The sequence below is a fragment of the Orycteropus afer genome, unplaced genomic scaffold (genome assembly GCF_000298275.1).
Source record: "Orycteropus afer afer isolate SDZICR_OR568_19922 unplaced genomic scaffold, OryAfe1.0 scaffold00013, whole genome shotgun sequence".
Classification (NCBI taxonomy): Eukaryota; Metazoa; Chordata; class Mammalia; order Tubulidentata; family Orycteropodidae; genus Orycteropus; species Orycteropus afer.
In genome coordinates this window covers 23,308,745-23,322,114 of record NW_006921600.1, presented here as the reverse complement: position 1 = coordinate 23,322,114, position 13,370 = coordinate 23,308,745, and the positions used below count along the sequence as shown (strand labels likewise).

The 13,370-nt window shown below is 45.8% G+C and overlaps 1 protein-coding gene across 1 annotated transcript in view; it reads left to right on the top strand.

Annotated features, from left to right (window-relative positions):
- The first annotated feature begins 1,969 nt into the window (after positions 1 to 1,969).
- Positions 1,970 to 13,370, top strand: part of TMCC2 (transmembrane and coiled-coil domain family 2) — a 55,738-nt gene continuing 44,337 nt past the window's right edge. The window contains exon 1 of the mRNA XM_007953451.2: positions 1,970 to 2,176. Coding sequence (XP_007951642.1) covers positions 1,970 to 2,176 — 207 coding nt within the window. The remainder of the gene's footprint in view (positions 2,177 to 13,370) is intronic.

Genomic DNA, 13,370 nt, shown 5'->3' with positions numbered 1-13,370 from the left:
TAGCATTCTGCTTTTCCCTGACCATCAAAACTGAGCTTGTAGCTTGATACTGTAGAGGATGTGGGAAATCGATCTACATTTCCAGCCCATCCTAAATTGACATCTTTTCAAGCTGGAGCTGCCCAGTGTACAAAGTGGCTACTTTACTGAAGTAAATTCTTAGCAACACCATCTCTTTTAGGATACACATGAAAATGAGTGGTTGGAATGGGAAGAAGTCAGAGAGCCAGCAAACTCACACACTAGTAGGACGGAAGTGATGCTACAATGACATGATGAGTGTGAAAGAGATTGGCAAACTGTAAAATCCTTTAGAGAGCATTTCTGTGACTCAGAAACAGAGTGGACTCTTTACCACAGTCTAGACCAAATTGTCTGTAGATTTTAGCGTGCCTTAGAAGAACCTGGTGGACTTGTTAAGACACAGGTTTCAGGGCCCATTACTTCTGATTCAATAGGTCAGAGTGGAGGCCAAGAATATGCATTTCTATTAAGTTTCCAGGTGATGGGATGATGCTGGTGGTGTAACCACACTTTGAGAACCACTAGTCTAAGCCTGCTGGATGGGCAAGCCCACCTTATTCACAGTAGATACTCAAATAGGGTTGTTGTTATTCCTAGCCTTCCTATCTTGGAAACCCCAGCATTTTGCTGTCTTCTGCCTCCAGATTACTCAGTGCAGCTTCGCTGAGGTTTACCGGAAAAGAGAGAGAATTATTTTTCTACTCTCCCATATATATCAACCTCCTGCCATTAACAACCTTTCTCATTTAAATACTGCTTCACAGTTTGCAAGACACTCTCACGTACATTATTGTTTATAAATAGAAAATACCTTCCAATTTCTAATCATAGAGCTAAGGATTCAGATGAGATAGGTACTTAAAATAGGGGGAGGGGCGATAGGCCAGAACACCCCCTCCCCTTTGGATTTTGCAGCCCAGAGTGTAGGCAAAGGTTTGACTCAGACTGTGTATCCTCAATGAAGGGACAGATGTATATAATATAATGTGTAAAGTTAGAGCAACAAAGCAGTGATGATAAACATCCCTACTGTGCTCCCTCCCAGCCTAATAAAATGAATGAGTGGGGAAATCCCAGGAGTGCCTTCACTGGAAGGGTCCCTCACTCATCTGCTAACGCCGCTTCTCCCACCGCCCGCGGTCCCTTCTCCTATCCGCAACCAGCTCTCCGCAATGCTAAAACGCAGCAGTGTCGCCTCCAAACCTCTCCTAGGGGACCGCACAGTGCAACCAACCCTAAAAACGTCGCGGAGCGACGCCCCCTCAGTCCTCCGCTCCTCCCATTGGTTTGTTGCCGTTGTCACTCCCCCCTTGCCTCGCCTTCCCCCTCCCCGGCAGAAGCAGACGGGAGGGCGGGGTAGGTTGCGCGCTCGCCGCTGGGCTGGGGCCGCCACGGCGGCGGCTTTGCAGCAGCCAGCGTGGCTCGCGAGGAGGGGGCCGGGCGAGCTGCAGGCTCCTTAGCCGGCCCATGCGGGGCGGGGGCCGCGCGGCAGGGCTGGGGGCTGCAGTCCGCCGACGCGGCGCTGCCCGCTGGCTGCCCCCTGCCCTGCCTTGCTCAGCGGTTGGGCCAGCCGGGAGGGATGCGCTGTGCCGCCCAGCTACCCTCCTCCCTACCCATCCCTGAAGCAGAAAGTTTGGGGCCAGGGGCTGCCTTCCTCCTCCCCCTCTAATGACTGCCCAAGGACTTCTGCTGCCTAGCTTCGACTGTGACCTGCCTTCGGCTTCCCAGGCCGTAATGAACTATTCCAAGCTGTAACCAAGGCTCCCCTTCCGTGCCCCTCCCTCACCCTCTTTTATGTTTTTAATTAAGAAATTATGGTCTGTTGACTCCTCTCCTTGTTCATAATTTAACTCCCCGGCCTCATTCCGGAATATAAGAGGGGGTGCGGTTTCCCCCAAGGCTGCGCGCTGGAAGGACAGTTTCCCCTTGCCGACCCACATACACCATGAAGAGGTGCAAATCGGACGAGCTGCAGCAACTGCAAGGCGAAGAGGATGGACCTGGGCTGGAAGATACCGCTTGCCACCTGCCGGGCGCGGACCTCCGCCCTGGGGAGGGCACGGGTGCTAACTCTGCTGGCGGGCCAACTTCAGATGCGGGTGCTGCCGCGGCGTCCAACCCGGGACCTCGCAACAAGCCTCCTGATTTAAAGGTGAGAGCAGACCTGGCAAGCCCAGCCAGAAACTAAGCTTTTCCCAGCCCACTCAGAAGTGCTTTAACAGTATGAAAGTGATGGGAAGAGAGGCAGAGGTCAGAGAGGATGAACAGATGTTCAGCTAGAACCCGGGGCAGGACGTCAGGTACCGTCTGTGCCTCTTTCAGATACATTTCAGGCCTATGCGTTTATTCCCTATTATTCAGAAGATGTTCTAGTGACTCACCTATCCAAGGAGATTGTTTGAATAATGTGTGAGAAGTACTATTCGCAGACAAAGGGCTGGAGAAATCCAAGATGCTAACTAAAAAAGTTGACATCAGCTTCCCTCCTTGTAGAAAGGCCGGGGAAGAAAATTACAATGTGAGAGGCAGAGCAGGCGACCAGTAGTTATCTTTGCTGAATTAGTTAAATCCCTTATAGATCTCTGAGGGCCTTCCTAGAGCTCAGTTTGCCAATCTGAGAAAGGGGGGTGTGGATTTCTTGCCGTTAGGTGGAGCCAGAGGTCTAGCTAGTGCTTGGAGATCGCTGCCTGCTTGTGAACCAACCCCCAGGGTGGAGAACTGACAGGTGGTGCGAGTGGAGCTTGGGCTGGTTTGGGGCCTCGGTTCAAGTTGCACACAGGCTGAGCTGGCAGCTAGAACGAGGATCTGAAAGAACGGTTCACATGCAGCAGGGAGTCGTTTATTGTCCTTCCTGGGGTTGCTGAGACCGTTGGTGAGCTGCAAATATACACCTATATCAATTAAAATAGCAGCCAGTATAAATAATGCACCTTTGCTGGAGCGGTTACAGGGAGTGCAGGCTCAGGCTTCTCAAGCTGACTCACCTCAAAGCTGAGAGAGATGTCAGCCCCAGGAAGGAACTTCCACACCTTGGAGAGTGATACCTCAGGGAGATTTTCTCTGGAGGGGGTGCAGGGTCTGGGGTAGGGGAGTGGAAAGGACTAGGTTACATTAAATAAAGCCTGTATCCTATGGCAGCAGCCACTAAGGAGCTCAGTAGAATAAGCCAATGACATTCCTTGTTTGGCTTGAGCGGCTCAGCATCAGGAAGCCACTGGGGCGCAGGTGAGTATGCTCTTACTTGTGAATGTTACCTGTCTGTTCTTGGGGAGAGGTGAGAAGCCAGACAGGTAGCTCTTTGTTTTGTGCACTTAAAAAAAAAAATGTGGCACTTGCTTGAATCTGATCTCTGGTTCTGCTGCTGTCCTTTTCAGAGGTTCGGGGCTTGCCTTATGTCTCTAAAAGATGAGCTCTGTTGGAAGAGCTCTGCATAGGAGGCTTGTGCTTTAGTCAGGCCCAAGGAGTGTGGTCAGAAGATGTGTTTTCTGTTTTATGCGAGAGGGTGAAGGAAATGGAGTCCCCCTGACACAACTGTGGGCAGGGGTCGAGCCTTCTGCGGCAGACTTCAGCCTCATTCTGGGTGGGTCCAGATGATGCCTTGATCAGACAGGACCCTCTCCCTGAGTCCATGAGAGGCAGCCTTGGAAACGCCCCCCAATATACCCTCCTCAGCTCAGAGATTCCAGACACAGCACTGGAGACTTGAGCTTTATTCCTTTCCCTCTGGGCTGGTTGTGGGGTGGGGGCTACACTGTCCTTGTGTCTGTGGGTAAGACTGCCTTCAGAGGACCATTCTCAATCCTCCTCTATTATTTCTGTCTCTTTTATGGTGACGCCCTCAGGGGCAGATAGAGCACTTGATATTAGCTACTGAACTTCCCTGAACTAGAATTGATACCAGGTATGAAAAAAAAAAGCAAAAAAACAAAATAAAAACCATGAAGTCGATCACAGCAATTTGGACTCAGACTGATAGCAAGGAGAAGAAAACACAGCTACTACTCAGTGGGAGCAGGGGAAACAAGCAGGGCCTTTTCCTGTTTATCTCTGTCTGCTCCATCACAACATGTTTACAGGGCATGAACTTGAGAAACAAATATGAACTTAAGGCCATAGCAGTCTGGTTTCAGGCAAATCACTCAACTTTTCTGAGCTGCTTTCCTGGGAAAGGGATGAGGAATATTGGAAGGTGTCCCAACTTCTTTCCCAGGCACGATTTTCCAATAATGCACATATTCCATCATTGGCTCTGGAGTTGGGTAGAAGCTGACTGGTTTTTTATTCGATAGTAGTACCAGAAAGGGGCAAATTTGATTTTTCATTCCCCCACCTCACCCCCACCCCACACCTGTGTTTGGTCAAGGCTGCTCAGCAGTTCTAGCTTGCTTTTGTTTTCATTTTAAACTTTGATGATAGGTAACTTTCAGTCCCTTAGCCCCTGCTTCTTTTTTCTCATGACAGCTTCTGGTGTTGTGATGGATTAAGTGCATTAGAGGAAATTATCTTTGAGAAAGGGGCAAAAAATAAGAGACTATCTGAAACACCTCCATAGAGGAGAAAATCTTGGTCTTTGCCAAAGAGGTTTGGATGATGGCCTAACTAGTGTAAGCCAGAGATTCTCGGGACTCCTGTGGGCTTTCTTCTGTGGCCCTTCATCTTGCTCTGCACTGCACATTTCTGCTCCGGTGGCCTGGGTGAGGAGGAGCAGTGAAAAGAAAAAAATATTTAAGCAGCAATCTTAAAGAAGCAGGTCTCAAACCATAAGTGAAAAATACCCTGAAAATGGGACTTGTCCTCCAGGAGTCACATGCATATATTTTGAGGGCCTTCTCATCTCCTCCACACCCCTGATGTGATCTTCAGGGGAGATCTCAGCAGATACTCTTGAAACAGGAATTCAGCAATTCAGTCACATCCCCAGCTACTTGTGGCTCGGATTCCTCTTTAACCATGTGTATTCATTTCTTGATTAATTTGTTGTCATTATCCAGACCTTACAGAGCCCGGGTGGCATAAGCATAATAAGCACTTAGCTGCTAACCAAAAGGTTGTCAGTTTGAACCCACCCAGTGACTCTGTGGGAGGAAAAACCTAGCAATCTGTTCCTGTAAAGATTACAGCCTACAAAATTCTATGGGATGGATCTACTCCATCACAGGAGGTTGATATGAGTTGGAATTGACTTGATGGCACCTAACAGTAACATACCATCCTTTGCTACTACCAGGCTTCATGTTAGTTTGGAGGAGATGCTGCAGAGAGTTTTGATGGGCCAATGTCTACCAGAAATATCCAGCCAGAACACTGAGCTCCAGTGAGAATGAGATAGGAGGAGCTTAGAGAAAAGGGCAGACAGAGACATGGAACACACATTGCTGTTAAAAATACAGCATGTGGTCGAAATTCTGAGGTCTAGGATGAGTGTCTGAGCACAGGCATCAGCTAGTTTTGTCCTGATGCATGTTAGAAGCTAGAAGGCAGTGGAGGAAATTGCCAACCTTAAAGTACTTCCATCCATGTGCAGCCTGAGGAACTCAGCCTTTGCTGAAATGCACGACACAGAGGCCTTTTCCCTGGGCTTCCTCTGAGGTTCTCCTTCCTCCTCACCAAACAAACAAAAAAACCTGTGAATCGTTTCCCCAGGGACCTCTTAATATTTTTCTATCTGAATAAAGATGGGGAGCTCTGAATTCCATGATTCCATTCCTGGTTGTGAGTGCTTTTAACTCAAGACTCATTTGATGGCAGTTTGTGTTCTTCTATTCATGCCATACACTGGTCTTCTTGCCTGTTCACAGTGAAGACCAGGAAAAGCAATTAGAAGCCAAATACCAAAGAACCAAACCCACTGCCATCAAGCCTGTTCCCAAGACTGCTACATCATTCTCCCAGAGAATGATGGTGGGTTTGAACTGCCGACCTTTTGGTTAATAGCTGAATTTTTAACCACTGTGCCACTAGATTCCTCAGAAGCCAAATAGCTGAGAGAAATTCACAACCGAATCCTCTGTGATTCTCTCTGCTGGCTCCTAACCTTTACTGTTGATCCCAGGCACTTCAGCCCCTGCAAATGGCCTGAGTCTTGTGAATACACCTGTGGAGAGTCCACTGGAGAAGGGCTCGTGTGGTCAACAGCTGGACACCTTCAGTGAAATATGACATCTATAGAAAAGTATCTGAAAATATATATGTTGTTGTTGTTAGGAGCCATCGAGTCAGTTTCAACTCATAGTGACCTTATGCACAACAGAAAAAAACACTGCCCAGTCCTCTGCCACCCTCACAGCTGTTGCTGTGCTTGAGCCCATCATTGCAGCCACCACATCGGTCCATCTTGTTGAGGACCTTCCCCTTTTTTACTGACCCTCTACTTCACCAAGTATGGTATCCTTCTTCAGGGACTGGTCCCTCCTGACAACATGTCCAAAGTACATGAGATGAATTCTCATCATCCTCACTTCTAAGAAACATTCTGTCTGTACTTCTTTCAAGACAGATTTGTTCTTCTGATAGTCCATGGTATATTCAATATTCTTCTCCAACACTGTAACTCAAAAGCATCACTTCTTCAATCTTCCTTATTCATTGTCTGGCTTTCACATGCATATGAAGGTATTGAAAATACCATGGCTTCAGTCAGGCACACCTTGGTCTTCAAAGAGACATATTTGCTTTTTAAGGAGCTCTGGTGGTGTAGTGCCTAAAGCATTTGACTGCTAACCAGAAGGCTCAGAAACCCAAGGAGGGGTCACGATGAGTCAGATCTGACTCCACGGCAGTGAGTTTGATTTTTTTTTTTTTCTTGAATGCTTTAAAGAGGTCTTTGCAGCAGAATTCTTGACTGCTGCTTTCATAGGCATTCATTGTGGATCCAAGAAAAATGAAATTCTTGACAACTTAAGTATTTTCCCGGTTTATCATGGTGTTGCTTATTGGTCCAGTTCAAGGATTTTTTTTTCTGTTGCAGTGTAATCCATACACTTGAACGTAAAACAAAAATATATATACACAGTTTAAATTATAGTAGCAAAACAGATACTCCTGCCCACTGCCCGAGTTAAGAAATATAGAACATTGACATTACCAAGATGCCCTTGTTTGATTTTCTCTTTTTTGTTTGTTTGTTCTACTTTTATTTTTTATGGCACAGGAGTTTGATAAGATTTCTGGGTTTCCATATCTCCAGTTTTTTAAACGGGCTAGAAGATAAGTTACTGCATATGAGTGGCCTGAAGAAGTATGCATGCTATGGGGCTCGAGCAGAGATTTCTGATATAAAGGTCTGACTCTGTGGCCTTGTCACATTATGACATTCCTAGCTCGACGGCAAACAACAACAACAATAAGCTCTGCTTTAGAAGGGGTAGGTTCAGGCTGGAAGATTCTTGTGGTCTCAAGTGGGAGCTCTACCTCTGGGATAGATTTTTGTCTCCAAATTCAAAACCAAACCCATTGCCATCGAGTTGATTCTAACTCTTAGTGACTGAAAAGAGAGTAGAGCTGCCCTGTAGGATTTCCAAGACTGTAAATCTGTACAGAAATAGACTGCTACATCTTTCTCCCACAGAAAGGCTGGTGGGTTCAAACTGCTGACCTTTTGGTTGGCAGCTGAGTGCATTAACCACTGTGCTACCAGGGCTTGTTAGATTTCATCAGGTGGAGAATTGAGATAAACCTAAGAACAAAGAAATAGGAAATTAGTTATTTGACAGCAGCCACTGCCTTCACCTTCAAGGGAACTCTCAGCCAAACAGGTAGAAATACTTGGAAGAAAATCACTTGCAAGAAGGACATAGAAGTTTAAGGGTACTCCAAGCATGCAGTAGAATGAGAAACTCTTGGGGTCAACAAGGAAGGTGCTCTGAATGAGGTGGGTTTAGAATGAGATATTAAAGAAAAAGAAAACAAAACCCAAACCTGTTGCCATTGAGTCAATTCTGACTCATGATGACTCCTTGTATTACAGAGTAGAACTGAGCTCCATATGGTTTTCTTAGCTGCAGTCTTTACAGATACAGCTCACCAGGATTTTCATCTGCAGAGCCACTGGCTAGGTTTGAACTGCCAACCTTTATTAGCAAACTAGAGGAGAAGGGCATTCTTAGTGAGGGAAGTAAGGTCGTAAGTCCAAGGCTTTTATAGGACTTGTGCCAAGCTCGTGTGACTGGAATGGTAGTTGTTCTTGCAGCCTGTGAACAGTCAGGAAAGCAGAGGGTGGTGAAGAATTTTGAGGTTGCCTCTTTTCTCCATCTGCACCTATGTGATAAAGGCAGAGGGTCCCAAGGCCCATGGTTGCTCTCTGCCCTCCAGTACATTCAGAGCAGCTGTGTATGTGGGCTCAGAAAGAATTGAGCCCACAAAGCACGTGGCAAATGAAGCTCTCTGTTCTGTTGCTACACATTGGGTTCTAGATGAACTCCCAGATGCCTTAGTTTTTCTTCTAGTGGGAACTGTGTTGCAGGCTCAGTATTTACAGAATGTGCTTCTCTTTCTGTGTACCTAACTGTGTCTTGATTGCCAATCTCATTAACAAGAAAATCTCTCTCAATAAAAAATTGAAACATCTAGTAAGATCTAAATTTTGAGTTGAAGTTTTTTTTAAAAAACATGTGAGCATCAGGGGCTGGGGGAAAAGGCTCAGATGGTTTCTCAGCAGTGGTCTTAGAGGCAATTTGAAACTCATCTCTTATTTTCATCTCTCATAAATGGAATTTGCTCTTGAAATTCCCATAGATTAGACCAAAAATCAACCAAACTCATTGCCATGGAGTTGGATCTGACTCATAGCAACCCCTCCTTGGGTTTCCGAGGCAGTGTCACTACGGAAGTAGATTGCCCAACCTTCCTTCCAAGGAGTGTCTGGTGGGTTTGAACTGCCAGTCTTCTGGTTAACAGTCAAATGCCTTAGGCACTATGCTACCAGAGCTCCTCACCCCCACCCCCAGAGTAGGATGGTGCATTTTTGGAAAGAAGCTGTGACCAGAGAGAGTCCAGCTTTATTAGCCAATCACTTAAGTTTCTGTCTGTGTTAAGAAGTTGGAAACAAAACTGTTGAAGGATGGTGGGTATGTTTTGTGATTGTTTTAGAAACACAATTATTTGTCTTTTCAGACCAAGTGACTGATGACTTCCTTATTCTAGCCACGTTAGCTGAATGATGGCCACCCTGGAAAACAAGGCTGGGTTTAAGGACATGATCCCCTACTGCTCTCCCTCAGCCATTTGTGAAGACAGTAGACAGGCACATTTGGGCTCTTTGGTCTGTTTTCACATCTTCCTAAGCCCACTCAATCTTGGCAGTAACTAAAATGCTACACTGAGGTAAGAGTTTAAGCTGCAGCAAGAGGGATCTGGGTTAGACACAAGAAAAAGCTGCCTAATTGAGCATTTTCAATCATTGAAAAATATAGCTATCTAAGGATTAAGTCTAAGGATTAAGGGTCAGAAGGGACCATTCCCTGGAGAAGGATATCATGCTTGGTAAAGTTGAGGGTCAGCGAAAAAGGGGAAGACCCTCAACAAGGTGGATTGACATAATGACTGCAACGATGGGCTCAGGTATAGCAAGCATTGTGAGGATGGCACACGACCAGGCAGTGTTTCATTCTGTTGTGCATAGGGTCGCCATGAGTCGGAGCCATCTCGATGGCACCTAACAACAGCAACAACAACAAAGCATTAAGTCACCTTGTTTAATAGTTTTGTAGACTTGGCTAGTTTTCTGCTCAGAAAACAAACACATAATTAAAAATAGAAACCACTGTGTTTGCATTGAGGTCTCTACTGGATGATGTTGTTGTTAGTTGCCAGTTGCTATCAGTTAATTCTGACTCATGGTGACTCAACGTGTACATAGAAGAAATGCTCCATAGGATTTTTGAGGCTGTGAGCTTTTAGAAGCTGGTCGCCAGGCCTGTTCTGAGGTGCCTCTGGGTGGATTTGACCACCAACCTTCTGGCTAGTAGTCAAGTGCTTAACCATTTGTGCCACTCAGGGACCCTCTGGGTAACATAGACAGTATAGCTCCTGTCCTCCAATTGCTTCTGTTCTCACCAAGAATTCAGTCTGTAAGCAGGTGAAAAGTTGGATAACAGTTTGAAAGAGCACTAGAAGCGATGTCACAAGGCAGTGCGTGATTAATTGCAAAAGAAGTGGTGCAGATAATGAGCTCTCTTGGGTTCAGAGCGGGTGAGAGCGCTGCAGACTGTGTGATCAGACAGAGGGCTTTCTGGAGGAGTGAGGTAGCAAAGGATGAGTAGGATGTGAAGAGGCAGGGAGAAGGCACACCATGCAGGTAAATTGAATAAGAATCTTCTATGCCGGTGCACGGGAGCTCTGGTAGCGTAGTGCCTAAGGCATTTGACTGCTCACCAGAAGGCTGGCAGTTCAAACTCACCAGCCTCTCCTTAGAAGGAAGACTGCGCAATCTACATCTGTAGTGATACTGCCTCAGAAACCCAAGGAGAGGTCGCTATGAGTCGCGTCCTACTCCGTGGCACATAACAACAACAACAACAATGCAGGTGCACGTTGGCTCTGTTCTGCTGAAATACCCAGTGGACGAGGTGACCTTTCTCAACTCGCATTGGCTCCTGGTAGCATTTTCTAAGCAATGAAGGAATAAAAGATTCAAATAAAATTTGGAATGGGAAATCATTTGCCTCCGACTTGAGATCTGTCTTTTAATGTCAATTATAATGCGGTGAAGGAGCCCTGGTGATGCAGTGGTTAAGAGCTCAGCCGCAAACCAGAAGATCAGTGGTTCAAACCCACCAGCCACTCCATGGGAGAAAGATGCAGCAGTCTGCTCCCATAAAGATTAGTGTTGGAAGGCCTATGGGGTAGTTCTAGTCTCTCCTATAAGGTGGCTATAAGTTGGAATTTACTTGACAGCAATGGGTTTGGTTTTGGTTTTATGATGCTATAGAAGTAAAAATGTTTCAAAAAATCTTTCATCACCGTGTTCCCAATAGTAACCCCAAACAGGCCTGAACAGTTGCAGCTGTTCACTCTTCATCATTGTGGTTGTCAGTGCCAAACATTATGGTTCTACTCCTCCCCTAATCCCTCATGAAGAGCTTCTTAAGGGCACCCAGAAACTTCCTCAATCTACTTCCTATCCTGAGAATAGGGTCTGTGGGTTTTTATAGTGACTAGCTTTCTAATGCTGGCCCTGCTTCTGTAGGGACCCTATAAATAGAGGAACATTGTTGACCTAGGTTTGTCAAGGCTCAGGTTGACCCAGTCACCCCACTGAATCCTTGCAGCTAAATCTGGAGCCAAGATGAGAGGAGGGGATATGCAGTCAACTACCAGGTGTGAAAATTAGCTACAGGTTAGTGTTACTTTTTAGGATCTTTTCTGCCTTTTCTGGGAGTTGTTATGGACATAAGGACCTGTAGGAATGAAAAGGGAGCTCTGGTAATGTAGTGCCTAACGCATTTGACTGCTAGCCAGAAGGCTGGCAGTTCAAACCTACCAGCCACTCCTCATAAGGAAGGTTGGGCAATCTACTTCCATAGAGATAACACCTTGGAAATCCAAGGAGGGGTCACTATGAGTGAAACCCAAGGAGGGGTCGCTATGAGTAGGGACTGACTCAATGGCAGTGAGTTTGGTTTTTGGTTTTGGAGGAATAAAAGCTGCTATCAACCATTTTCCAACCAGATAATGCCAAAGATGCTGTGCCCTGAATGTTTTAGTTTTGGCCTCTTGCAGCTGTGTTTGCAGAATTTGCAGCAGACTTCCCCTTTAGGGGACCCACACCCAGAGAGGAAAACGGAGAAAGCCTAACTGTTCAGAGACCACAGCCTTCTCAGGAAGGATCTTTCGGAAACCATCTAGTCCACCCTTTCTTCCTGAAAGAGCAATGGCCTTAAAGACAACTGTCCTTAAAGACAGTTCCAGTGGAGAAGACAGCTGACCTTCTTCATTTACATCCCCAGGTATAGGCACCGCACCCAGGAAGCTCTCCCTTCCAGTAATTCCTAGGGTAATACTAGGGGCAGCTCTTCTTGCTCTGTTCTCATGTCTTGTGAGCTGTGTTTGTGTCCCGCCTTTAACTCTGAAACAGCTCAGCTCTCTTTTCCTAATGCATGGCTTAGTTTGGCCACCAAAATGAATTCTGGCAGTTGGGGAAAAGTCAATGTGGAAAAGCAAGTGACATTTAATAGCTGGAACCTGTTAGTCAGAGCAGGTGGTGCTTTCTGCTGCGTTGGCGGCTAAGTTCCCTCAAGCTAATCACCATGGTTTTCCTCACTTCCAAAACTTGTAACTGGTTATGTGTATGTGCTGAGTTTTTTTTTTTTTTTTAAAAAAAAAAAACAAAAAAAAAAACACTTACTGTGTTATGTCAAAACTCCTGAACCATCTCCTCCCTGACACCCACGTGCAGAACAGCCCAGCCCCAGTGTATCACCCTACTATTCCTGCCTCATGCTTGTGAGTGCATTTGGAACAGTCCCCCACTCCACGTTAATCTTTGACTTCCTTTTCTTTAAAGGATGTATTTTATTATTGCTGTTGTTGTTGAAAATACATAGAGCAGAATATATGCCAACTCAATGATTTCTCCGTGTACAATTCAGTGACATTGATTACATTCTTCAAGCTGTGCAACCTTTCTCACCCTCCTTCTCTGAATTGTTCCTCCCCCATTAACATATACTCACTGCCCCTTAAGCTTTCTGTCAAGCTTTTGAGTTGTTGTTGTCAATTTCATGCCACATAGGTAGTTCTTTAAAAGAGCACAGTGCTCAAGGCAGAAATTTGTTACTAAATAAGTTCAACTATTGTTTGGTTTAAAGACATCAGGGGATATTTTTGGTTTAAAGTTTAAAAGGCAATAATTAGCTCAGGGCAATAGTTTTAGAAGTTCATCCAGCTTCGGTGGCTCCAGAAAGTCTGGATTCCATGAGAATTTGAAAGTCTACTCTATACTTCCTCCTTTTTGATCAGGATTTTTCTATAAAAATCTTTGACTAAAACGTTCAGTAATGGTAGCCAGGCACCATCTATTTCTTCTGGTCTCATGGCAAAGGAGACAATTGTTCATGGAGGTAATTAGCCACACATTCAGTTTCCTCCTCCGATCTTAGACTTCTTTTTGTTCTTTTCCCTCTTATCTCCCATAGACTTTAGCAGACTCTTTGGTACTGCTGAGGAGAAGGTCCTGAAGTTGCACAGTCACCATCCCTGGCTTCCTTTTACCTGCAAAACAGACAAGGAGGAGAAAAATGCAGACCCACAGTGGCCTTGCCCAAGTCCTGTCATGTGGTATGGGCAGATCCATGACTATAGTACAGGGGGCCTAATGCCCTCAGCCTGAGGCATTATTTATTTATTTA